Source organism: Tursiops truncatus, chromosome 21 (assembly GCF_011762595.2).
Source record: "Tursiops truncatus isolate mTurTru1 chromosome 21, mTurTru1.mat.Y, whole genome shotgun sequence".
Classification (NCBI taxonomy): domain Eukaryota; kingdom Metazoa; phylum Chordata; class Mammalia; order Artiodactyla; family Delphinidae; genus Tursiops; species Tursiops truncatus.
In genome coordinates, this window is record NC_047054.1 from 12,636,542 (window position 1) to 12,662,548 (window position 26,007).

The 26,007-nt window shown below is 43.3% G+C and overlaps 1 protein-coding gene and 1 pseudogene across 1 annotated transcript in view; one reads left to right on the forward strand and one right to left on the reverse strand.

Moving 5' to 3' along the window:
* The window catches only part of ENPP6 (ectonucleotide pyrophosphatase/phosphodiesterase 6), a 90,436-nt gene extending 85,453 nt beyond the window's left edge, over positions 1-4,983 (reverse strand). The window contains exon 1 of the mRNA XM_004316582.4: positions 4,661-4,983. Within this exon, the coding sequence (XP_004316630.1) occupies positions 4,661-4,901 (241 nt within the window). The 5' untranslated portion in view covers positions 4,902-4,983. The remainder of the gene's footprint in view (positions 1-4,660) is intronic.
* A 2,495-nt stretch (positions 4,984-7,478) lies between these two features.
* On the forward strand, positions 7,479-8,771 carry LOC101317830 (signal peptidase complex subunit 2 pseudogene; annotated as a pseudogene).
* Positions 8,772-26,007: the final 17,236 nt, after the last annotated feature.

A 26,007-nucleotide genomic window follows, 5' to 3' on the forward strand; every position in this document is an offset into this window, starting at 1 on the left:
TTTCTAGGAGGGCGGTCAGGACTGCCATTGGCACAGATACTAATTCTAAGCAGTTAACGCCCTTGGTTTTGCTTTGATTCCACCAGAGGATTAATCAAGTGTCTTCATCCAGGCTCTGGCTGCTTCCCGGACTGGTCATAAGGAGACCTCTGTCCTGGGTCCCAGGTCATACACAAAACCTTCTGGGCACGCCAGGACTCGGGTCGGGGCCCTGCTGGTTGCTGTGTGAGAACTGGCCTCCGAGGCCTGCCCTCCAACCTCAGCCCTGCTACTGAGGTTCTTAGGTGTCTGCAGTGAAGCACGCAGTCTCCCTGCACTTCATTTACCAGCGTCTAAATGTTAACATGATAATAACACACTGTATAGCAAACAACTCAGGATACGTTCATCTCCTGGCAGATTATGTTCAGGAAGATTAAATTCTAGACCAGCTTCCCTGCTACTCAGGACGTTTCTGGGCCACCTTCCACAAACACTTAATCAGAAGTGCTCAAGAGTTACAAACAACTGTTGCCATTGGCTTTGGCAAAATGATGCTACCTCATGCTGCCTCAAAACACACGCAATGTTTTCTCTTATGCGTGATCTGCATTGAACAAATCACTGCTTTTTGTCCGTGGATGTTATGTTAAACTTTACTTAAATCAAATGGGGATTTACCTCAAAGAGAATAATTTTACAAAAAGATCCACAGTTAAAGATTAAAACAGGGCTTCCTTGGTGGCGAGGTGGTTAAGAATCTGCCTGCCAATGCAGGGGACACGGGTTCGAGCCCTGGTCTGGGAAGATCCCACATTGCCGCGGAGCAACTAGGCCCGTGAGCCACAACTACTGAGCCTGCGCTTCTGGAGCCTGTGCTCTGCAACAAGAGAGCCCACGACAGTGAGAGGCCCGCGCACCGCGATGAAGGGTGGCCCCTGCTCACCGCAACTAGAGAAAACCCTCGCACAGAAACGAAGACCCAACACAGCCAAAAATAAACAAATTAATTAATAAGATTAAAACAGAAAGCTTCCCCATAGAAGTTACACTGTGGTTATATTTTAACTAAAATTAAGTTGATCTACAGACAGCTCTTCAGACAAAGAGCTTATGCATCAAGTAAGATATTATGATAAACGCCACGCCTGGGGCTGTTTATTCCAGCCTTCAGAATGCTCTCACACGCTACTCTGACTAGAAGAACATCCTCCTCTCTTCTGGTCTTGCACAGCGTATTAGGAAACTACCCATTGGTCCTTTGTGTAGCAGTCTGCTAGGGCTGCCCTAACAAAGTACCACCGACTGAGTGGCCCAACAACAGAAACTGGTCTCTTGCAGTTCTGGAGGCTGGAAATCTGAGATCAAGGAGTCGGCAGGTCTGGTTTCTGGTGAGACCTCTCTCCTTGGCTTGCAGGTGGCAGCCTTCACACTGTCCTCATGAGGTCTCTTCTCTGTGAACGTTGATCCCCGATGTCTCTTCCTCTTCTTAAAAGAGCATCAGCCATAGCGGAGTAGGGCCCCACTCTAACAGCATCATTTAACTTAATCACCTCTTTAAACACCATGTCCTTAAATATTGTTACATTCTGATGTACTGGGGGTTGGGATTTCAACACATGAATTTTGGAGGGACACCATTCGGCCCTTGCTACTCATTTGGGATATTAGTAGGTATATGATGTGTCTTTCCTGCTCAACTTGAATGTAGGCTCCCTGGGTGAATGGCCCTGTTTTAAGATTCTGTGTGTTCCCAGTAATCAATTGTCTGATGGATTTTCTTTTTTGCAGGGGGGCAGGGTGCCAGGCCGCACAGCTTGTGGGATCTTAGTTCCCCGAGCAGGGACTGAACCCAGGCCCTGGTCAGTGAAAGCGTGGAGTCCTAACCACTGGACCGCCAGGGAATTCCCCTGATGGATCTTCTTGATCACTATTGGAATTGTGCTCACATCTGTCCTGATGCAAACACATTTTGAAGGAAAAAAAAATCAGTCACAGTGGCTTCATGTCAATGATTGGGCTAGATGATTTCCAAGGTTCCTCACAAATCCTGTGACTGCTCATTGCCCATCACCATCCACGTGGCTTCGCATGAAATTCTCCTCTCTAAAGATCAGTCATGTGCTTAATTTCTAATACGCAGGCCTCCCAAGAGGTGCCAGTCCTAACTTTTTCTAATTTCATGTCTGCTTCTGGCAACACCTGAGATTCTGGACGGATTAGGACCCAGAAGCTGAGGAAACTGAGGTTCAGGGCAGTGCGATGGCTTGCCCATCCCGACCCTGAAAGGACTCCAACCAAGTTCTCCCAGCTCCCAGGCCAAGTTCTTTCCAATAACCCATCATTCCTCATTATGAAAAGAGAAGAACACCAAGGGCTTTATGGCTTATGGGCAATAATTCATGTAAGGAATTGAGATCACAGTCTGTCTTATAAATTCTGAGGAACCTTAAGACAGCATACCTTTTAGTACCGAAAGGATCTAGCATGATTCTTTCGTTGGTTCATAAAATGTTCATATGCTCAAACCATATGTTTAACTACTATTCCCAATGGATAGATCCTTCCTTATATGAAAAAAAGAGGAATTTTTCAACATCAGGTGGAAAAAGAAGCATAGATATTGGGGGAAATAGTCTAGATTTCACACTGAGTCAGTTCCAGGGCAGTGGACGTGGCAGCAACCTGATGGCCAGGCCACCCCAGCCCACAATCCCACTCCAAGCCTTTACGTCCACTCAGTAGATACAAGTCACACCCAAAGACACTGGCACATGAACATGAGTCTTGCTGGACACATCCTATATACAATATTGCTTCTATCAAAGCGAAAAAGCCAACTTAAGCACCAAGCGAGCTTTCAAGTCAGATCCTACATTTTGCCATCAAAACCTCTAAGGGCGTAAGCCGTATGCAGAGCCTGTGGCTTTCTCGGGCTAGACTCAGTTTGAAAGTAAAGGTAAGATCTTTGTCAAACATTCACGGGGCCTGCACTGTCCCACCACAAGAAGGGCCCTTCTGTCGTGCCTAGACCAGAGAAAATACCCACAGCCTGACAAGAAAGTGTCTGCGTGACTAAGGCTTTGTGCAAATTAGTCCTTGTGCTGATATCAGGAACATGGATCTGACAGACAAAGGGCCAAGTCACTGGCTGCGTTTCTCCGTGGAGACCGTAATGGTCCCTTTTTGCTCGCTGGAGTCTGACTTGCTAAAACGGATTTTGTTCCTCTTCCACTGAGACTGAGAAAAGTGCACGTGGCAGTCTGTGAATCGAGCCTCGCAGCAGGGCTCTGAGAGACAACTGGTGCCGGGGTGGCTGCAGGTGTGAAACTCCCTGGACAGTGCTGAAGTCGGCCTGTGACACACAATAACCTCTATGTGCGGCCCGCAAACGGCTTCCCTGCAAGGGCAGATCCATGCCAAGGGAGGACGAGGAGACTTTTGTTCATCTTCTTTATCTGAGAGATGCTGATTGTTTGTCTGTTGGGGGAGATTTTTGAAAATGAGCAGATAAATTCCTTGCTGTGTGCCGTCTGGACTTTTTTTTTTCTTTTTTTTTTTGCTCTCCATGCCTTTATTTCTAATTCTCCAAAATCTCTTTCCCCATTAATTTTATGGCATTTTTATGTACACATGCATACAGTATCCACGTATGAAGTCAGAGATAGCAATTTGTCTTTCCAGGATCCTTGGGCTTTGCTGTCCTGTGAAGATCCATAATGAGATACAAGAGTTCTCATCCCCTTCCTGTTAACAGAATTTATAGTTTTCCCTGCGCTCAGAGCACATAGCTAAGTCCTACATAAGCATTAATAGCAGTGCATTCTTACCAGCCTCCCTGGACAGCTTGCTAAATTCCTTCTGAGCGCCTCTCGCTGGCCCTTACAAAGGTTAGCTGATAAACAAACCGGAAGCTAGGAATCTCACTGTGTGAGCACAGACAGAGGATCAAATTCGTGGAATCACATTTGGCGTGCTGGCAATCCCAGATGGAGGTCATTTTTAGGCAGAAGTCTGCTTTTCCAAACCCAGGCACAGTCTGGGTTAGCTGGGGGGTTGGGTTTTGTTTTGTTAACAGACAGCTAGAAGTTAAAAATGGGACTCTGAACTACACATCAATTTTTTCTTCTCCGTGTCATTTTACCTGGCCCCAAAGGGCAAAAGAAGGAGCAAGTAGCATTGCTAAGTAATACTTCAGGATATGACCTGAAAACTCCCTCCGAGTCATCCAGGAATCCCACATGTAACTTTCATAATCTAGCACATTGACAAACAAGCCAAAACAGCTCCAGGATGACAGATGACTGCAGGGCAAAGGGGACAGAAGGAATCTGATACAAATGAAGACCTGTTGACTTTTTAAATTTGAACTTAGAAAATACGGAGTAGGCCAGAATTTTTTATTTGTAAAACAAATAACCACTTTAACAATCATCTATTCATGTAGTTCTCTGTTCTCCACACTGAGAATCCAAAACAGGTCCTGGGAATAACTTTTGGAAAACAACACACCCATGAAAAAAAAAATCTCAGCCAAGAACACACACTTCCTGTCTATCTCTGGGGTCCCAAAGGATGAGGGAAACCTGAGCATTTCCATGAGACTCTAATGCCAGGAGCTCACTGCTACTGTTGGACTCCAGCCCGCCCCTCCCCGCCCGGAGGAGGACACGGTACTCACCAGTCATTAGGCTGTAGTAATTGGGGTACGAGAGACTGGGAAAGTCTGGGGTCAAGTAATCCGCTTTCACCCCCCTGCTCACAATCTCCCTGAAACCAGGCAAGGACTCCAGGACCTCATCACTGATGTAGTCAGAGCGAAAACCATCCAGCAGAAACACCAGGAGCTTCCGGCGGGCCGGGGCTGGCTGTGCCAGGCTGAGAACAAGGGCCAGCAGGAGCGCCCCGAGCTTCTCTGCCATGCTGCCAGGAGCCTGCCCGAGCACGGCTGGCACAGCCGTCCCTTTGCAGAGACTGAGGATGGAGAATCTGTAGCTATTCTCTCTTCTAGGGGCTGGACCTTGACTGCTGGCCTTCCTGAGCCAAGTTCACTTTCAGAATTTAAAGGTACAGCACCCCCTTTTAAAAACATCTATGCTCACCCTTTACTAGAAAGTCCGGAGATCGACCCCTTCGGAGAAGCCAGGTTCCCAAACAACCCAGAATTAACACCAGGGGAGAGAGTGCAACCTTATTATGTGGGCCGAATGTTCCAGAAATACAAGCGCCCACAGAGAGGTGGAATTTGAGAAGATGACAGAAGTTAGCACTAACTTTGCAGTTGGGCTAACCAAACGAGGAGGCAAGGAAAAGGGTGATCTCTTGGTTTGCTGCCATCCCACACCTCTGCCCAATTTAAACTCTCTCACTGACTTTTTCGCTTACAATTTAGTAACGCAAACCTCTTAACTCGGGATGTAAACAAGAGACCATAAAATTCATCTTGGGCATATCTGTGGACTTTTCAGCAGGGCCTCCATCTTCATAGCATTTAAAAACAAATTATTTGTCTATGTCTCAGCCACTTCTTCTTTTCATATGCATCTCTATACAGCGCTTATTGTTTTACTTTTCAAGCTGCCCGTGTCCAAACCCAGCTGTAGGAGGCGATGCCTCTCAGCAGAGCCATAGAGCCAGAAAGTTCCACAATTGAACAACAGACTTGGGGGTCATCATGGCAGATTGGTCTGAGGTAGCACTGCCCAAGAGGGCAGCAAGCAGACAGAGAGCTGGAGGACGAGAGTTTGAGATGGACAAGCACAGCTAGAGATAACCAGGAGGCTTCATGCCAGGAAGGACCAGGCAGAGGAGGGACTGGGAGGCCGACCGGGAGGTCGGTGAGGGCAGCAAACACAGGGGGGTCAGGAGACAAAGCACTAAGTCCAGATGGCTGCGGTTCCCTAGGCTGGGTCTTTCATTTGGCAGAAAATTAAGTATAAAGGCTTATAAAATGTGTATGGCCCACAGCAAGTCCTTAACAAATGCTAACTATTATTAGCATTGTAACGTTGCTTGGATCCTGGTGAAATTTGCAAGGCCCTGGGCAAAGCTTCACAGGGACTGAGGGCGGTCAGACACCAGCCGCTCTGATCTTAATCAATTCTACAGTGGCTGTCACCCTACCTCCGCCCTCTGCCTGTGCCTTGTCTTCTTATCCTGTCCTATTGCATTTAGAGTCAATCCCTCACATGAGACCACTGGTCACTTTCTACATTGTGCTGGGAAAAAAAAAAAAAAAGCACCTTGGCCAAATTACCATTCCCATCTCAGCTGGCTGAGACAAGGATCAGACTTCATTTTCCCAATAAAAGTAATGCTTTTTACAATTAAAAAAATAAGAGAAAGAGGACAGCTTATTCTTAATATTTTTTTAATTTGAAAACACAATGTTATTCTTATCTCTTTGAGTTACGTTGTACTGTTATTCTAAACGGAAGGAAGGAGTAAAGCAAAGGGAAAGGTGCTGATGCTGACGAGCCGATGGGCTGCCCTGGCCGTGACCATCACACACACACTGGAAGAATTTCCTCCGGTAGGGAGGGCCTGACGAGGCAGCAGATAAAGCTAGATGCGCTGTCAGTTCCTGAGTATGTCCAGGGTAGGGGACTGTGGAGATGGCATAATAACGCAAACCCACATGAACTGCCTTGGGGGTGGCCCCTGAGCTCCCTTGGGGAGAGGTTAAGGACTCCAAATGTTAAAGATGAATATAAAAGGGGCATCCACTTTCCTCCGCCTCTAGCGGGAGGTCCAACCCCAAATACGGCTCCCTGAGTGCCTTACCCAGTTGTTGAGGTGGGGAATCCTTAACTAACAAGCTCCAAATTAGAGTGTCCCCAGATCCCCAGAGGACCCCAAGGCCCCATGGATAGCACTGTGGTGCGTCTGGGTGTGGGCATTGCTGCTGTGCACTACATTGTTTTATGATGAACATATCGTGTTTTATGATAATGTTTAGAGAGTTTCTCTAAAGTTTTGGATCAATAAATTACTGTAAATAAGCATCTTTAATATACATACCAATATATGAAGAAAGAAAGAAACACATGGTATAGAATTCAAACCAAGGAAATCCCAGCACTGCCTACAGTCAGACTCCTGGTCTTATACTGCCTTGTGGCCTAGAAAAGGTTGGAAAGAAAAGCTAAAAGCCAACAAGGAAAGACAACAGATTAGAAAATGTGGTTATTATTAAGTGCCCAAAGCCTTGTGGTCCGAGACCTTGTATGCCTGTTATCTGGATGTCCTCAGTGGGGGGTGGTCATCAGCATCTAATATGTAGAAGTGCTCCTTTTGCCACTTGTTTTTCAAGGGTTGACAATGCTATAAAGGTCACTGCCCACAGGAGTTTAACCCAGATAATGCAGAAACATGAAAAATTTCCTCCAGAACGTGGAACGAGCTTTGTCCTGAAAGCTGTTCCAGGTCTTGCTAGGGACAGGCATGAGCTCTCAGGAATGTGCTGTCCAGATGGGTCGGCACTCTGCTGCCTCGCCTCCATGGAGAGGCAGATGAGATGGAAGGAGGGAGTCCTGGGCTTAGAGAAAGAAGACACGATTCTAGAGCCTGGGTTCTGGCATTCTGCAACTGTGAGATTCTGAGACAGCTGCTGCCTTTCCATGCTTTAATTTTCCCCTCTGAAAGTGACAGAGGCGTTAAGATCCTTCCCAGAATCAATTAGAATTCAAAAGTTGTGACCCAAGTCAGCCCATGTTAGCCAACATCAGCCTTCACTGACCCTGTTAATCCATACATTTTTGGCAGCCCATGTGGGCCCACGTCAACCCTTACCTTCCCTAGAAATCAGCAGTCTTAGATCCTCAAAGTTCTTGCCCTAAAGCCTGACCATGGCAAGTGTCCCACCTGCCTTCTCTCTGGTCAGGCCTTGGAATTAGAATCTTAACAGATTTTAAAAAATTGAAATCCTACAGAACGTGTTCTAGATTCAGGATAATATTCATCTAAAATTAAGATTAAATAAAGACATTTTCAGATAAATGAAAGCTGAGACAATTAGTCCCCAACATACCTGTACTACAAGGAATACTAGGCAGAAGCAAGCAAGATGGCGGTGGCGGCGGCGGCTGCTCAGGGAGGGAGAACCGGTGGTGGCGGAGGCAGTAGTGGGGCTGGCAGTGGTTCCAGCTGTGGGACAGGCAGTAGCCGCAGCGGCTTGCTGGACAAGTGGAAGATTGATGATAAGCCTGTAAAAACTGACAAATGGGATGGATCAGCTGTGAAAAATTCTTTGGATGATTCTGCCAAAAAGGTACTTCTGGAAAAGTACATGTATGTGCAGAATTTTGGTCTAACTGACGGTCGCCTCACCATCTGTACCAGCTCCTGTTTCTTCGCCATAGTGGCTTTGATTTGGGATTATACGCACCCCTTTCCAGAGTCCAAACCTGTTTTGGCTTTGCGCGTTATATCCTATTTTGTGATGATGGGGATCCTGACCATTTATACCTCATATAAGGAGAAGAGCATCTTTCTCGTGGCCCACAGGAAAGATAACACAGGGGTGGGTCCTGATGATATTTGGCAGCTGTCGTCCAGTCTCAAAAGGTTCAATGACAAACACACTCTGAAGCTGACCTTCATCAGCGGAAGAACAAAGCAGCAACGGGAAGCCGAGTTCACCAAGTCCACTGCTAAGTTTTTTGACCACAACAGGACCCTGGTCATGGATGCATATGAGCCTGAGATATCCAGGCTTCATGACAGTCTTGCCACAGAAAGAAAAATAAAATAGCTACTTCTAAAAGCAGCCATCTTTTGGCTAGATCATGCTGAATTGAGGGGTGAGGGAGAAAGAAACAGAGAACTTAATATGGATAAAGTAAGAAATGTAAAACATGTCCGTTTTGTCTGAAATTTTAGTCCATTCTGTATAAACAGAATTTTCTAGCTCAGATATGAGAAGTTGTAGCTCTGCTATCTAGCTGTAGCCTCTTTGGTCTGCTGATGGCATTGTTTTGATTTGCTTTTCTGGAAAAGCATTTTTGCTAAAAACCGTACAGACTTCCTCCTTCATACCTAGCAGTACTTTATATAGTATAGCTTTGTGCCATGCAGCATTTGAAGACTCAATTTTTTAAATTGTTAACCTGTTGATGACTTTATTGTGTTAATTCCCATTTCAACAGCTGTTTCCCTTAATTCAGGATACAACTTCTTGTGTATGACAGTTTTCCTTCACACACCATTTTTGTGGGTGTGTATATATCTAACTTGGGGAGAATTTGGGAAAAAAAACCCACAGTTTTTTAATTTGTTTAAAAGAGACTTTCTCCCTGTTACATTTTGTGCTCTTAACCAATTAAAGAAGCCAATGGCATTTTTAGTTTAAAAAAAAAAAAAAAGAAAAAGAAATACTAAAGAATGTCCTTCAGGTTGAAGGGAAATAATACAAGATAAAAATTAAGATTTACAGGAAGGGAATAAAGAGTATTAGAATTGGTGAATATACGGATAACCATAAAAAAGTATATATTTTTCTTTTCTTAATGTCCTAAAAAATTGTTTAAAGTAAAAAAAAAAAATTGTTTAAAGTAAAAAATAACACTCTGATAGGATGTATAAATTTATAACTTATGAAGAATTAAAAGATATAAAAAACAGTAGCTTAAAGACAGTAGTAGAATGTTTAAATGGAATTAAATTGTTGTGACTTTTTTATTCATTTATGAAATGGGAAAAGTCAGATATGAAGAATAAAATCTAAAGTGATCAAATAGTAACTCTAAGTAGATTGTAACAAGGATACATATTGTAATGCCAAGAGCAACCACTAAAAATTACTACAAAGAGGCATAGCTAATAGAGAAGTAAACTACCTCAACATAATAAAGGCTGCACATGACAAACCCACAGCTAACATCATACTCAACAGCGAAATGGGAACGCTTTTCCACTAAGATCAGGAACAAGACAAGGATGCCACTCTCACTACTCCTATTTAACATAATGCTAGAACTCCCAGCCAGAGCAATTAGGCAAGAAAAAGAAGTAAAAGGCATCCAAGTTGGAAAGGAAAAGTAAAATTGTATGCGGATGATACGATACCATATATCTAAAATCCTAAACCCCCCAAAAAAAGTTTAAAACAAGAACTAGTAAATGAATTCAGTAAAATTGCAGAATACAAAATTAATGTACAAAAACCAATTGCTTTTCTATACACTAGCAATGAATTACATGAGAAAGAAATAAAGAAAACAATCCATTTATACAATAATAGCATCAAAAATAATAAATTATTTAGGAATAAATTTAACTAAGGAGGTGAAAAATCTGTACACTGAAAATCACAACACATTGATGAAAAAACTGAAGACACAAATAAATGGAATGATATACTATGTGCATACATCAGAATAATTAATATCGTTAAAATGTCCATACTATCGGGCTTCCCTGGTGGCACAATGGTTGAGAGTCCGCCTGCCGATGCAGGGGATGCGGGTTCGTGCCCCGGTCCGGGAAGATCCCACATGCCGCGGAGCGGCTGGGCCTGTGAGCCATGGCCGCTGGGCCTGTGAGTCCGGAGCGCAAGAGTAGAGGCCACAACAGTGAGAGGCCCGTGTACCGCAAAAAAACAAACAAACAAAAAAAAAACAAGTCCGTACTATCCAAAGCTAGCTATAGATTCAATGAAACCCCTAACAAAATTTCAATGGCGTTTTTCACAGAAATAAGAAAAACATTCATATGGAACCATAAAAGATCCTGAATAGCCAAAGCAATCGTGAGAAAGTAGAACAAAGCTAGAGGCATCACACTTCCTGATTTCAAATTTTATTTGAAAGCTATAGTAAACTAAACAGTATGGTAGTGGCATAAAAACAGACACACAGACCAATGGAATAAAGTTGAGAGCCCAGAAATTAACCCACACTATGTAATCAACTGACATTTGACAAGTGAGCCAAGAATACTCAATGAGGAAAGAATAGCCTCTTCAATTAATGATAGGAAAACTGTATCTTCCTATACAAAAGAATAAAACTGCACCCCTGTCTTACACCACTCGCAATAATTCACTTGAAATGGACTGAAGACTTAAATGTAAGACTCAAACCCATAAAACTCCTAGAACAAAATATAGGGGAAAAGCTTCTTGACATTGGTGTTGGTGATAATTTCTTGGATACGACACTGAAAGCACAAACAACAAAAGCAAAAATAAACAAGTGGACTACATCAAACTAAAAAGCTTCTGTACAGCAAAAGAAACAATCAACCAAATGAAAAGGCAACCTATAGGGCTTCCCTGGTGGCGCAGTGGTTGAGAGTCCGCCTGCCGATGCAGGGGACGTGGGTTCGTGGCCCGGTTCGGGAAGATCCCACATGCCGCAGAGCGGCTGCGCCCGTGAGCCATGGGCGCTGAGCCTGCGCGTCTGGAGCCTGTGCTCCGCAACGGGAGAGGCCACAACAGTGAGAGGCCCGCGTACAGGAAAAAAAAAAAAAAAAGGCAACCCATAGAATGAGAGAAAATATTCACAAACCATCAATCTGATAAGGGGTTAATATCCACAATATATAAGGAGCTCAACATTTCAATAGCAAAAAACAAACAATCCAATTTAAAAATGGGCAAAGGGCCTGAACAGTCATTTTTCCAAAGACGACATACAAATGGCCAACAGGTACATGAAAAGATGTTCGATGTCACTAACCATCAAGGAAATGAAACTCAAAACCACGACATGTCACCTCAGACCTGTTCAAATGGCTATTACCAAAAAAGACAAGCGATAACACGTGTTGGCAAGGATGTGGAGAAAAGGGGACCCTTGTGCACTGTTGGTGGGAATGTTAAATTGGTACAAATATTATGGAAAACAGTATGGTGGTTCCTCAAAAAATGAAAAATAGAACTACCATATGGCCCAGCAATCCCATTCTGGGTATATATCTGAACGAAATTAAATCACTGTCTCAAAGAGATATCTGCACCCCCATGTTCACTGCAGCATTATTCACAATAGTCAAGACATGGAAACAACCTAAATGTCTATTAAAGAGTGAAAGTATAAAGAAAATGTGGTACGTATATACAGTAGAATGTTACCCATAAAAAGAAGGAAATCGTGCCATTTGCAACGACATACAAAGACCTTGAGGGCATCACATTAAGCGAAGTAAGTCACAGAAAGACAAATACTGTATGTTCTCACTTATATGTGGAATCTAAAAAACCAAAATCATAGAAACAGAGTAGCGTGATGGTTGCCAGGGGCTGGGGGTGGGGGAATTAAGGAGATGCTGGTTTAAGGGTACAGACTCCCAGTTATAAGATAAATAAGTTCCGGGGATCTAATGTACAGTATGGTGACTGTAATTAACAATTCTCTATTATATTTTTGGAGGTTGTTAAGAGAGTAGATCTTAAATGTTATCCCCACAAAAAAAGGTAATTATGTGAGGTGATGGAGGTGTTAACTAACCTTATTGTGATAATCTTTTCATAATATATTTCCGTAATTAATCAAAACAAAAGAGAGAAAGAACACTCCGCAAAGTATTAGAATTAAAGGTAAAAAAGAGTAAAAGGCAGCACCGAAGAAAATTCGTACAACAATCATTCCACTTGTTCCTACTAGCAAAGTAGTTTTATCTGTGCACACTTTAAACAGTCTTCAAGAACATACTCCGTACATAAAAGGCAGCTAACTAATCATACAGATTAGTTACACAGATACTACGCGGACTATCTAAGAACTGTTAGCCTGACTCCTAATCTCATACTCTGGTCCTACCTGGCCATTTCATGGTGGGGAGAAGGGCCCCTCTCTTGATCACTGTCAGCACTCACTGAGGGAGAACCCACGATCAGCCTTCAGAGGGAGCCTCCGACTCAGGTCTCATGCCTCCGGAGTACAGACTAGGGCTGAACTCACCCCACCAAAATTCTAGTCTGCAGGACTGGGCTATTATATATCTTTTGAGGCTCCTCATATAATTTTTTATTTTTTGCGGTACGTGGGCCCCTCACCGCTGCGGCCTCTCCCGTTGCGGAGCACAGGCTCCGGGTGAACAGGCCCAGAGGCCATGGCTCAAGGGCCCAGCCGCTCCGCGGCACGTGGGATCCCCCCGGACCGGGGCACGAACCTGCGTCCCCTGCATCGGCAGGCGGACTCCCAACCACCGTGCCACCAGGGAAGCCCCCTCATATAATTTGGATCAAAAGCTAGGCTTGGGAACCACTGCTGACGATGACAGGCAGCAATGGACAAGCCTGAACATGGTCATGTCATCATCAGATCTGCATTTTAGAAAGCAGGCTCTGGAAGCCATGGGGAGGCAACATCAGTGCCGGCGGAAGCAAGAATAATAACATCCATCTTCCTTGATATTAAGAACTTTACATGCAAAACTTCACTTAGATCTTCTGATCATTTTGTAAGGTAAGTATCTATACCCCAAAAATGCAAAGAAAATCAAGGTTCAGGGAAGCCTAATGTCAAACAGCCTGAAGTGTCAGAACTGAAATTCAAGCCCAGGTCTCTTTTATAGCTTTATATTTTAGGAGAATACATTCAAGTTGCGAAATTAGGAAGAAAAATCAAAGGCTGTGTAAAAGAAAAAAATAATAAACCCTAAGTATCTTTAGCTTATCTTGATTAACATGAGAGGGGGGAATAGAAAACCACCATTAGGACACTGCAGAAATAACTGTCACAGGCAACATCCTCCAACGGATGCTAAAATTAGTGAGAGAACCAGAAAGTGAGGAAGTGTACAAAAAGCAAAAGGATGGGGCACCCCAAAGGGACATGGGAGCCAACCTGAAAGAGCTCCCAATTGCCAAAACCAGAATAAAATAAAGGATGCAGTCCTGGAATATTAACCCAAAGTATAAAATAAATACACAAGCTCATACTGGTATAAACAAATAATTGAACAAGCAAATAAACAGGGAAGAAGTGACAAATCTTCCTTACAAAAGAATTCTAGATAATAGATGCCGATGCCTTCACGGCAAGAGGTAGTACTTAACCCCTACCTACTTGCCATCAAGGGTAAGCTAGACCTAGTGACCCACTTCCAAAGAAGAGAGTAGGGACAAGGGAAAAGCAGTGACTGTGCAGTGGAGAAATCTGGCAAACACATCACCCAAGTGATGGAGGTTAATATCACCAGTGATGTCATGCAGACCTGATGTAACCCCCCCATATAGCAAGATGAGACTGGCGCTTCTCTCTGTGGTGTTCCTTCCAAAACTCCAAAACGCCAGTCTAATCGTGAGGAAAACACCAAACAAGCCCAGACTGGGGGGTATTCTACAGGATAACTGGCAAGGACTCCTTAAGAATGTCAAGGTCGTGAAAAACAATAGAAGATCAAGAAACTGTCACAAACCAGAGGCAGCTGAGGAGACCTGACAACTATATGCAATGTGGCCTGGGATCCTGGAACAGAAAGAAACATTAAGCAAAAGTCAGTAAATCCAAATAAAGTTGCTTAGCTATTAGTATTGCACCAATGTTAATGCCTTAGTTTTGATAATCGTACTCTGCTTATGTGTGATGCTAACCTTAGGGGAAGCTGGGTGAAGAGCTATGGGAACACTCTGCCTTATTTCTGCAATTTTTCAGTGAGTGCAAAACTTTTTCAAAATAAAGTTTAAAAATTTAAATTGAAATCAGAAGCCTGGCATCAATAAGACAAAAGTGTTTTTGAGAATACAAAACAATGGAGAAACAATTGCCCTTGTTTAGAAGCTAGGAGAGAAGGTTATCTCGAATATACACAGTCAGCCCTCCGTATCCGCAGGTTCTGCGGCCCTGGATTCAACCAACTGTGGATTGAAAATATTCAGAAAAAAATTCCAGAAAGTTCCAAAAAGAAAAACTTGACTTGGGGTTAGTAGATGCAAACTATTACATGCAAAATAGATAAACAACAAGGTCCTACTGTATAGCACAGGGAATTATATTCAATATCCTGAGGTAAACCGTAATGGAAAAGAATATTAAAAAGAATATATATATATTTATAACTGAATCACTTTGCTGTACAGCAGAAATTAACCTAACATTGTAAATCAACTATACTTCAATTTAAAAAAAAATAAGAAAGAAAAGGGAATTCCCTGGAGGTCTAGTGGTTAGGGCTCCGAGCTTCCACTACTGGGAGCCCGGTTCGATCCCTGGTCAGGCAACTAAGATCCTGCAAGCCACGTGGCATGGCCAAATAAATAAATAAGTACAGGGGAAAACAACTTGACTTTACCACTCACTGGCAAATATGTATGTAATATTTACATTGTATTTACGACTACTTACATAACATTGGCATTGTATTAGACATACAAGTAAACTAGAGATGACTTAAAGTATACAGGAGGATGTGCATAGGTTATATGCAAGTACTACACCATTTTACATAAAATACTTGAGCATTCACGGATTTCGGCATAGGGACAGGGGAGGGTCCTGGAAACAATCCCCTGTGGATACCAGGGGAGGACTGTACATACTACTACCACAAGAATGAAGACTGAGTTATTCTGCATCTTGTCATGCTAAGTTTCTAAGCCTTCTGACTGAAAGAGGCAAAAGATTCTCTGTATATCGAAATATTTGTTCTAGTGGTTCCAATGACAGAAAGCTTATAACACTGTGACCATTAAAAAACAGTTTGTTAAAGGAAATCATGGATGCTGTGCTACTCCACTGTGCCCTAGAGAAGCTGTCATATGTGACAGAAGCTGTCATATTGTACAAGGAGATATATACACGGATATTTATTGTTGCAGTGTCAGTAATGGCAAAAAAATAGAAATAATCTAAAGGTTCATGAACAAGAGTATGAATAAGTGATATCAATATTCATAGAATAAAACACTATACAGCCGTCCAAAAGAATGAACTAGACATAAATGTCTAGTTCCTGAAGATCTCAAAAATAATGGTGAGTGAGAAAAACAAGTTGCAGATGGATACACACAGTATAGAATATTAACATAAAAACATGCAGCAGGGGCTTCCCTGGTGGCGCAGTAGTTGAGAGTCCGCCTGCCAATGCAGGGGACACGGGTTCATGCCCTGGTTCAGGAAGATCCCACATGCCGCGGAGCGGCTAGGCCCATGAGCCACGGCCGCTGAGCCTGCGCGTCCGGAGCCTGTGCTCCGCAATGGGAGAGGCCACAAGAGTGAGAGGCCCGCGTACCGCAAAAAAAAAAAAAAAAATGCAGCACGATATTCTATATAATAATAGTACCAAGACCACAGAAATGACAAACACCAAACTCAGGATTGAGGTTTCCTCTGGAAAGGAGAGAGGAGAATGAAATCAGAGAGAGGTACACTGGGGGTTTCAACTTTGTTTGTAATGTTCTATTCATTTAAAAAACAAAACAAGGAATTCCCTGGAGGTCCAGTGGTTAGGACTCTGCAATTTTACTGCCCAGAGGGCCCGGGGTTCAATCCCTGGTCGGGGAACTAAGATTCCACAAGCCTCAGCGTGGCCAAAACAAAACAAAACAAGAACATGAAGTGTATACATATGACAAAAGGCTACAATTTCACAAACGTGAGGGTTGGTACAAGGATGTTGTTTATATTATGCTCTTGGATTTTATGCAGGCCAGAAACATAATATAACTTTAAAAAAATCAGCAGGCCCTGGTGATGAACTGAACATGTGGGTGGTTGGGGGGAGAAAAGGGTCTTAGATGATTCCCAAGGTTCTGCCTTCAATGACGCAGTAGTACATTTGTCAAGATCGGTGCTGTAGGAGAATCGCCATCTTTAAGCAATCACCTCATCATATAAATCAGAAAAAAGAGGGAAGTTAACCTAATTCAAACCATGATCCAAGGTAACAAAGGGACTTTATCTTCAAAACAGGACTAGGGAAGTGATCTCAGCAGAGCCGTCAAGAGTGAGCAATTCTGAGCCCTGGCTCAAATACTCTTGTACAAATGACCTAATGTTCTCTCTTTACATCTTTGCTGGATAAATAGAAATCATCATGTATGCTGAGGAAAGTAAAATGGATTATTTAATAATTACATAAAAGTCGAATGTAAAAACTCATGTAAAACCAACAGAAACTCCTCAATGCTTTTCAAGAAAACTGAAAAAATGGTTAGTCAAAGGACTATGTTTGAGTTTACATTAAATACATGAAATATGAAGGGAAAATACAGTAGCATGTAAACCTTGATAAAGAACTGGCACATCTTGGTTGCTGCCAGATGGGAAGAACTGCTTTGAAAAACGTAACTAGAATCACAGAATTACAGAGTTGTGATTGGAGAAATAATCTAGTGGTAATCTGTTAATTTCGAAGAAGAGAAACCTGCATGTCAAATAAGTATAAGAACTTGCCTGAAGGATCACAAAGGTAAATAAAGGCAGAGTCCAGAGTAGGTATAATCTCCCATATTAAAGCTTTTTAAAATTTCAACTTTATTTATTCTGCCTCTCTTCCCACCCCACTCCCTTTCATTGTTTATTTGCCTGAAATATATTTATTTCCTGCTTGTAATGGTCCACAATCCCTTATTTGAAACCCTATATGGGGCCAGCTATGTTTGGGAGTTGAGCGTTTTTCTGATTTGAAAAGGTAACATATGGTGCATGTAATATATACCATATAAACACCTGCAGCTTTAGAAGCATCATCCGATAATCAAATCTGTTAATATTTCCACAGAAAAAAATGTATACACGTTCACACTAAGTGGGCTAAATAAAGACCATTGCATCAAGGTGAGTGCATGCCACCCAGTGAGTTCAGATAAGATCAGGATTTTCCTCAAGGAAGTTATCAAAATCTTTACGTTTTCAGAGTCTTTTGAATTCTAGAATTGTGGATAACGGCATAAGCTTTATGTTTGGGAGAAAACTCTAAATGTATTAGGTAAAGATATATACTTTGCTCTTAGTCTACAGGGCGTGGTGAGGCCACGTCTGTGCAGAGTGTGGTTAGAAAGATAGAAAGGGACGGGTGGAGCCAGTCCCACGGCTGCCTGGGGTCCTTGCCAGCTCCATTTCTAGTCCATGGTACCCTTTCAGTGAACCCCTTTTTCATTAGGGGGTCTGAGGGACATGGATCTTGGCACCAACAACCAACAGTAAGACTAGTAGCTGTCAAGTCACATAAAGTACTTCTTTTCTACCCAGGGCCTCACTGGTGGGTTCAGAAAGAAGTCTCCAGTCCCCCTCCTTGAGAAACTGAAACGAATGTTAACGATGCATCTGCCTTAACTGGTTCAGGTGGAAGCAGAAGCGGCCCAGGTCACCTAGGAAGATACCTTCTAGACCTATGTTTATCCAGGCAGAAGAGTTTGGTCCTGGTTTGACCCAAGCTCTCCCATGACTGCAAGGGGCTGACCCCAAATGTCCAGTTACTTGGAGTCTATTCAATGAAGAGATCCACGGATTGAAGCAATTTGCAAATATGAATTCATTACAGAGACAGTTTATCTTATTGAAAACAGTGACTAATTTTGAACACCAGATGCTGTTATTATGCACAATATGTGCAGCACTGTAACCTTATGCTGTAAAAGGGCTAAATGTACACATCACAGAGAATGTATATTCCAAGCCAGTGTTTGCTGCCTGCAACCGAAGTTTAATTTGAAATCTGGTTATAGCATTAATCTATATAGAGGAGCTCAGCCAACTTATCAGTTAATTGGAGTAGCCTCCTGATCAAGATGACACCATTTGCCAATAAAGCAAATGTGTCTACTTTAAAAAAAAAAAAAAAGGAAGTACAGTCAACAAAACCTTTAAAGAGCCTGACAGGGATGTCATTTCTAGAAATATGATGAACTAAATACCAAGACTGACCTACCTGCTGAAAACAACTAAAATGCCAAGTGATTTCATAGCGGAGACCCTTTTGCCTCCTCAAAACACATGAGCAATATGGCACGTCCCTGTTAGTAACCATGGTTTTTGTGCTTATTCTTCCAGGTTTGAATCAGAATCTCTGAGTGAGTATAAGAGACAGAGGTGAGGTGGGCGCGTGTTATTATCCAATAAACCATTGCACCTCTGAGATACGCCACACAGGGCAGCAGGCTAAATAAAGTCACTCGACTTCATTCCTACTGGGCCCAGTCTGCAGCCACTGGGCTCCTGTGGCTGACGTGTCTCCACATTGCTGCGACCAGGCTCACATTCTCCACACTAGACGTTTTACCTCACGGAAAGCAATCTCTTTAACACAGAAGTTGCATTTTTTAAACCAAGAGATGTCGGGAGCAAATCTTATGTCGGGAAACCCAGAACTCTCTAACAGAGAAAACACGCCCTGGTTCCCATTTCAGAACAATATTGTCGGAGGACACGTGGTTGCCACAGGGCTTGTCTGGGGGAGCAGTGGCCTCTGTTTTAGATCCTACATGACAGCACTTGAAATCTTTGGGATTCTATGTTTTTATACAGAATCAGTTCTAACAACTTATTGGGCCTTATCTCTACAAAGTTTACCATCAGGGAGAAAGAGAAGATTTTTCTTTTTTTTTTTTTAATGATAAGCTGCCAGTGGCTAAGGAAGGACCTTTGCTTCGAGTGGCAGGAGTGACTATGGAAGAGGGAGCCGTGGGTGATGGAGAAGTTGTTCGCTGAGGCCTGCATTGAGGATGAGCACGGGATTTGCCCCCTTCATTGTCCTGCTACGTCTGCCCTGGATACCATTTTAAAACACACACAGGATTTCATCTGTCTATGAGAAACATGAGAAATGGCCTCAGTTCTTCAAAGAGCTGTCTCCCTCTAGTGGCCAAAGATTTTTTTTTAGAAAGCCTCAGAAGCCTACAAAGGAGCCTGTGTCCCCTAAGAACATAAACCCACTCACCTTGGTGGGGAGTATGTAAACAATCCTTGAATTTGGAAACATCGTTATAGCATGTAATTTTGTAAGCTTCCTCGCTATAAATCAGGAATAATGCCAGTCTCAAAGGGTTATTGTGAGAAAATGTCTGAGCATCATCAAATGAGATCAATGGAGGAGCGCCACAGGGTCGCAGCTGGGAGGCCGGCGAGGCGCACTCACTGGCGAGGCGCTGGCTTTGGCACTGAAGCATAGAGGTCGAAGAGCAAACGGTTATGTGTCATGAACCCCGCCTGTCACTTCCAAATAGCGGGAACCAAGAACCTTCAGATCTTCAGAAGTCAAGACTGGACGTCAAGGTTGGCTGTAGAGACTGCTCCTGACAAACTGGGGATGCTCTGTGGTAGGCAGAATAATGCCCCCCATAGATGCCCATGGCCTAAGCCCTGGAACCTGTGTATAGGTTACATGGCGAAGAGGCAATTAAAATTGCTAGAGACAGCACAGGGAACTCTATTCAATACTCTGTAATGGTCTATACGGGAAAAGAATCTAGAAAAAAAAGAGTAAAAAAAAAAAAAGTGGATATATGTATAACTGATTCACTGTGCTGTACACCTGAAACTAGCACAATATTGTAAATCAATTATACTCCAATAATTTTTTTTTTTTTTTTTTTTTTTGCGGTACGCGGGCCTCTCACTGCTGTGGCCTCTCCCGTTGCGGAGCACAGGCTCCGGACGCGCAGGCTCAGCAGCCATGGCTCATGGGCCCAGCCGCTTTGCGGCATGTGGGATCTTCCCGGACTGGGGCACGAACCCGCGTCCCCTGCATCGGCAGGCGGACTCTCAACCACTGCGCCACCAGGGAAGCCCCATAAAAATTTTTAAAAAATAAAATTGCTAGCGAGATTATCCTGGCTTGTTGGAGTACATCCACTGAGATCAGAAGGGAAGACGGAAGTAGAAGAGGCGGTCAGGATGTGTTGTGAGGACTAGAAGACCTTGAACCACTGCTGCTGGCTTTGAAGGGAAGGAAGAGGGCCATGAACAGAGGAATGTGGGCAGCCTCTAGAGGCTGGGAAGGTCAAGGAAACGGACCCCCCCCCCAAGAGTCTCCGGAAACAAACGCAGCCCTGCCAGCGTCTTGATTTCGCCTTGTGAGACCCATTTTGGATTGCTGATATCCAGAACTGTAAGATAATAAGTTTGTATTGTTTTAAGCCACTAAATTTGTAGTAATTTGTTACAGCAGTAATAGGAAACTAATACATGCCCTAATTGCTATCCCGGAGGAAAGAGAGAATACTGTCAGACCTTGAATTTACTCTATTCAGAAATGACCTGCCAGTAAGCCTCACCATGGACTCAGAAGACTCAAATCTGACCAAGTTCAGGTATAACAACATGGACCCCACAGCGCAGTTACTCAGGGATCTTCCCCATCTTGAGAGGGCTTCGTTTTGGCATTCTCCCTAAGCCTGGCCAGGCAGCAAGCACGTTCACGTGTGAAATCTATTTCTTCTCTTGTAGAATGAGAGGGATTAAAGAACCTCATTGGTCCCCCAGAGCTCTACAGATTCTATGGATCAACAAGTCCTTAGCCTTTCAAGCAAAGTAACAACAGCGATACTTCTGCTTCTGCAACTCCATCTGTTCCATGATGGGTTCCATCAAAGTGAGACAAGGAAGGCTTTTCTGGCCATTTACCTGGGAGCCCAATCCTTCCTGCCCAGGAGAAAAAAGGGAGAGAACGGGTGTTGTTCCAGACAAGCCCTACTCTGCGCAAGGCTGTACTTTCAGCTTCTCCTGCTCCGGCTGGAAGGCAGCCACCACAGTCTCACAAGTTCACACATGCTGCCTGAGGAAAGGCTTGAACAGAAGTGCCCCCGCCACTGCCAGGCTGCCGGAAAACAGGCTCGAGTTGCCACTCACAGGGGCTTCAGGCTGAGCTGCTCACAGCAGCAGCATCACATCTTCAGCTTTCTTAACTGTCTGCAATAAACTGGAGGTTTTGGACCTGCCAAGCATGATACTGTATTTCACTAAACCCCACAGACCCCAAATCACTACCCTGTGCTAAGTGTTTCTTAAGGGTGATACATTTCCAGAATGAGTTACAATACCTTTCATTCTCCAAGCTGGACAATTTCGTGCACACGACAAGCCAGTGCACGTAAAGCTGTAGCTGGGCCTCCCACGTGACTTCTGTGGGGAGCCGCTGCCATTTACTTTGGCTGAGTCTTTTTGGAGGATTTTACTGTCGAAATTCTCACTCTGCCTGCGTGGTCAGTAAATACCCTTTTCCGGCTTCATTCCAGGCTCAAAACCAGTGTGGATAAGTTTACTCATAGGTTTGATTCAGCTGCATCTTGTTTCTATGGAAACCCAGGCTGCCCCATAAGCCCAATTCTCTATTCCTACTGCCCAGCCCACCTTTCACCGGCAACTTTAGATTTTCACCTTCCCTGGGTATTAACCTTTGACTTTCAGAAGCTGAAGTAGCTTTGTGGAATGTCTACTCTCCATGTGCAAAGAACTCACAAAGAGCTGAATCCAAGATAGCCATTATATACTGTGTGGTCTTCAGACATGGAAGCCCACTCAACTGTGAAGACAAACCTGGTGAATTCTCCAAGAAGATCAAGTACAGCTGTGAGGAGACGGATGCTCGACTGCAGAGTGCTGTGATTGATTAGCAATGTCTGCCACAGGCTTGGGGGAGGCCGTGGGGGGGCACGTGTTCTCCCTGAATCAAACACTGTATGTCCACTTCAGAGCAAAACAGCGTATTCAGTATGTTATTCACATGGGCCTCTAGAAGTTCAGATCCAGAAGTTCAGGGGTCAAGCAAGAAGGTTGCCAGAGTCATTTCTGATCCTCCAGAGCACAAAAGCCTTCTAGAGTCAGGTTCCTTGGGGCACGGGCGCTGATGGGTCAAGCTATATGCTTGTCTTGAGCATATGATATAAACCATTAAGAGTTAGACCTGGGCTTCCCTGGTGGCGTAGTGGTTGAGAGTCCGCCTGCCGATGCAGGGGACACGGGTTTGTGCCCCGGTCCAGGAGGATCCCACATGCCATGGAGCGGCTGGGCCCGTGAGCCATGGCCACTGAGCCTGTGCGTCCGGAGCCTGTGCTCCGCAATGGGCGAGGCCACAAAAGTGAGAGGCCCGCGTACCGAAAAAAAAAAAAAAAAAAAAAAAAAGTTAGGCCTGTCCTTTTCTTTTTTTTTCTTTTCGTTTAAATTTATGTATTTATTTATTTTTATTTATTTATTTTTGGCTGCGTTGGGTCTCTGTTGCTGCGCACGGGCTTTCTCTGGTTGTGGTGAGCAGGGGCTACTCTTCGTTGCAGTGCGTGGGCTTCTCGTTGCGGTGGCTTCTCTCATTGCGGAGCACAGGCTCTAGGCGCGTGGGCTTCCGTAGTTGTGGCTCGTGGGCTCTAGAGCGCAGGCTCAGTAGTTGTGGCGCATGGGCTTAGTTGCTCCGCAGCACGTGGGATCTTCCCGGACTAGGGCTTGAACCCATGTCCCCTGCACTGGCAGGAGATTCTTAACCACTGTGCCACCAGGGAAGTCCCTAGGCCTGTCCTTAGACGGGGGCCTATTCTGCATAAAGCAGGGGCAGGGAGTATCTGATTTCCCCTTCCTGGAATTGGAGACTCCAGGAGACTTAACCAGGAATTTTGTCATTGCTGCTGCAAGAGGAGAGCTGGCCTGAGTTCACTTAGGTGAAGTGCGAGACTATCCTTGGGGAGCGTGGAGAGCTCAGTGTACCCCAAGAGGGGACAGATGCAACTGGGTCCAGGGACAACCATCCTAGCAGGTCTCTCCCACAATCTCTTGGGTCTAATCACTCTGTTGGGACCCTGACTACTTATCAGGGTCCCTCTTGGAAAATGAGCAGAGTGACCACTGGTGACCCCTCACTGCAGTCACCACCCCACCAGCCAAGACTGGGCATGGGAAGTGGGGGAACAGCCCTCAGCTTATAGGGTAGATTACAGGGGTCAAAGTCATCAAAGCCCCAGAGCCTTAGGTAATGGAAATGTGTCCAAAACATGGAGTGTGAGACAGAGAGCATCAACAAAGGAGGCGCAATAATCATAATAGAAGTAATAATAGTAGTAGTAGTAGTAGTAGTAGTAGTAGTGGTAGTAAGAAAAATAATAATACTATTCATTGAGCAACTATTTTCTACCAAACATATAAGAAGCACTTTGCATGCACTATTTCTAATCCTTTACAGTCCTGTAAGGTGGGTGCTATTAGTTCCATTCTGCAGTAAGGAAATTAAGATTCACAGACATTAAGAGACTCTCCTGCAGCCTCAGAGCTACTAACAAAGACACTAATACTTAATGCACATGACTGCATTAAGTATTAATTGTTTTAATTAATTACTAAGGAATTAAGTGAGATAATATACATGAGGAATCTTTGCAAACTACAAACGTAAGGCACCATCGCTGTTACACTATTTAAATTGACTAATGTTTAGAAGCAGTGGCCTCAGTAAGGACAGCCAGCAGAGCTGCGGCTGAAAGTCACACGAAGCCATACGGGAGCAGCAAGAACAGGGTCTTTGTTATGTTTTGAAATTTCCTGTTAATGATTCGGGCAGAACAGAGATGTGAACACTTGATGACGTTTAAAAAAATAAAACCTCTCTAAAATTCAAGAAAAAAGCTTAATTTCCTCTAATCTATTTTTTCCAATTATTTTAGAATTATTTTAGAAAGATGAATAATGTTCAAAATATTTCCATACCGTTATCCACCTTTACATGCTCAGACAGTTTTCAATTCAATGATTCTTTATTGAGTACATCCTGTGTCAGACACTGTGCTAGGCTCGGGGGACTGCTGTCCTTGAAAAGTTCCGAGAAAGTCACTTTTAAAAACTATGAGTATGTGGATTTTTATGTAAACCACTGCTCACTGTCAGCATCTGATCTGAGTGCTCGAACAGAACAATGTTCTGCACAGGTTCTAAGACAATCTAGTTGGTGAAAGGAAACGCTCCAGCCATAAGGAGACACACAGAGACCTGAGAGGGAGAAGCATCATGTCCACTGAAGACAGCTTCCTTCTGTATGATCTACACTCATAATACGGAGCAACAGCAGAGGCGAGCTTCTGAGAATGAGCGCGCAGAAAACAGAGTTCGGAACACAAAGTTTTGTGCAGCAAAAGACTGCACTCAGTAAGTGCGGCGGGGTTGCTCGCTTACTCACTCTGCCGTAATTCTCTGTGCAAAACAATGCTGTCAGTCTTGGCTTGACTGCAGCTCGTAACAGGAAACAGAAAAGCAGTTACTTTCTTTAACTAACTCTACAATATTAATAGACTATATGCTGATAAAAGCAAAGACTCTTTAACAGTCAACAGATTATAGCTCCATTTGAAACAAAAAAACATTTAAATGTAAATTAATTTAGTAGGTTTATAATTACTGTCTAAACAAATAGACTTGTTTCCTAATGAACAGGCCACATTTTACATACATTTCTAATCTTAAATCAATCAATGATTACCACAGTAAAGTCACTTGGTCACTTACTTTTGGGAGGACTTTTTTTTTAAGTGTTATAATCACTGACGGGAGGGAAATTGAGCCACAGGCTTCCTGAGCCTGGAAAACATTCATAATCTTTGGCCCAGCCATTTTCTCTCTAGGAATCCAATCTAAGGAAATAATTAGAAATGGAGAAAAGATTTATGTATAGATATATTCACATTAGTGCTGTCTATTATAGCAAAAATACTGGTTATAAAATTACATTTTATCAATAGCATTGAATACTGAAAAACCATTAAACATCATGTTTTCAAAACATTTTGGGACTATACAATATAATGCTTACAAAAGTAAACAGGATGAAAACTTCATAATAAATAAAATGACGTATGTAAGATACATAATAAATTTATTTTATATATTTAATAATACATACATATTATGTATACACACATATATATCACTTAGGAAAAACAGCTGTAAAGATACACTAAAATGCTATCAATCGTTTTCTCTAGGTGGTGGGATTCTGAGTGGGTTTTTTTCTTCATATTGCTTTTCTGTTGATTCAGGTTCTCACACAAGCCTGGAGATCTGCCAAGAAGAAAAGAATATGGTGGCCAGCCGACACAAACTGGATGTAGATATGTGTGACGATGATACATCCAATTCTAAAATAATAAACTAACATTATTTTTACTTTCTTAAA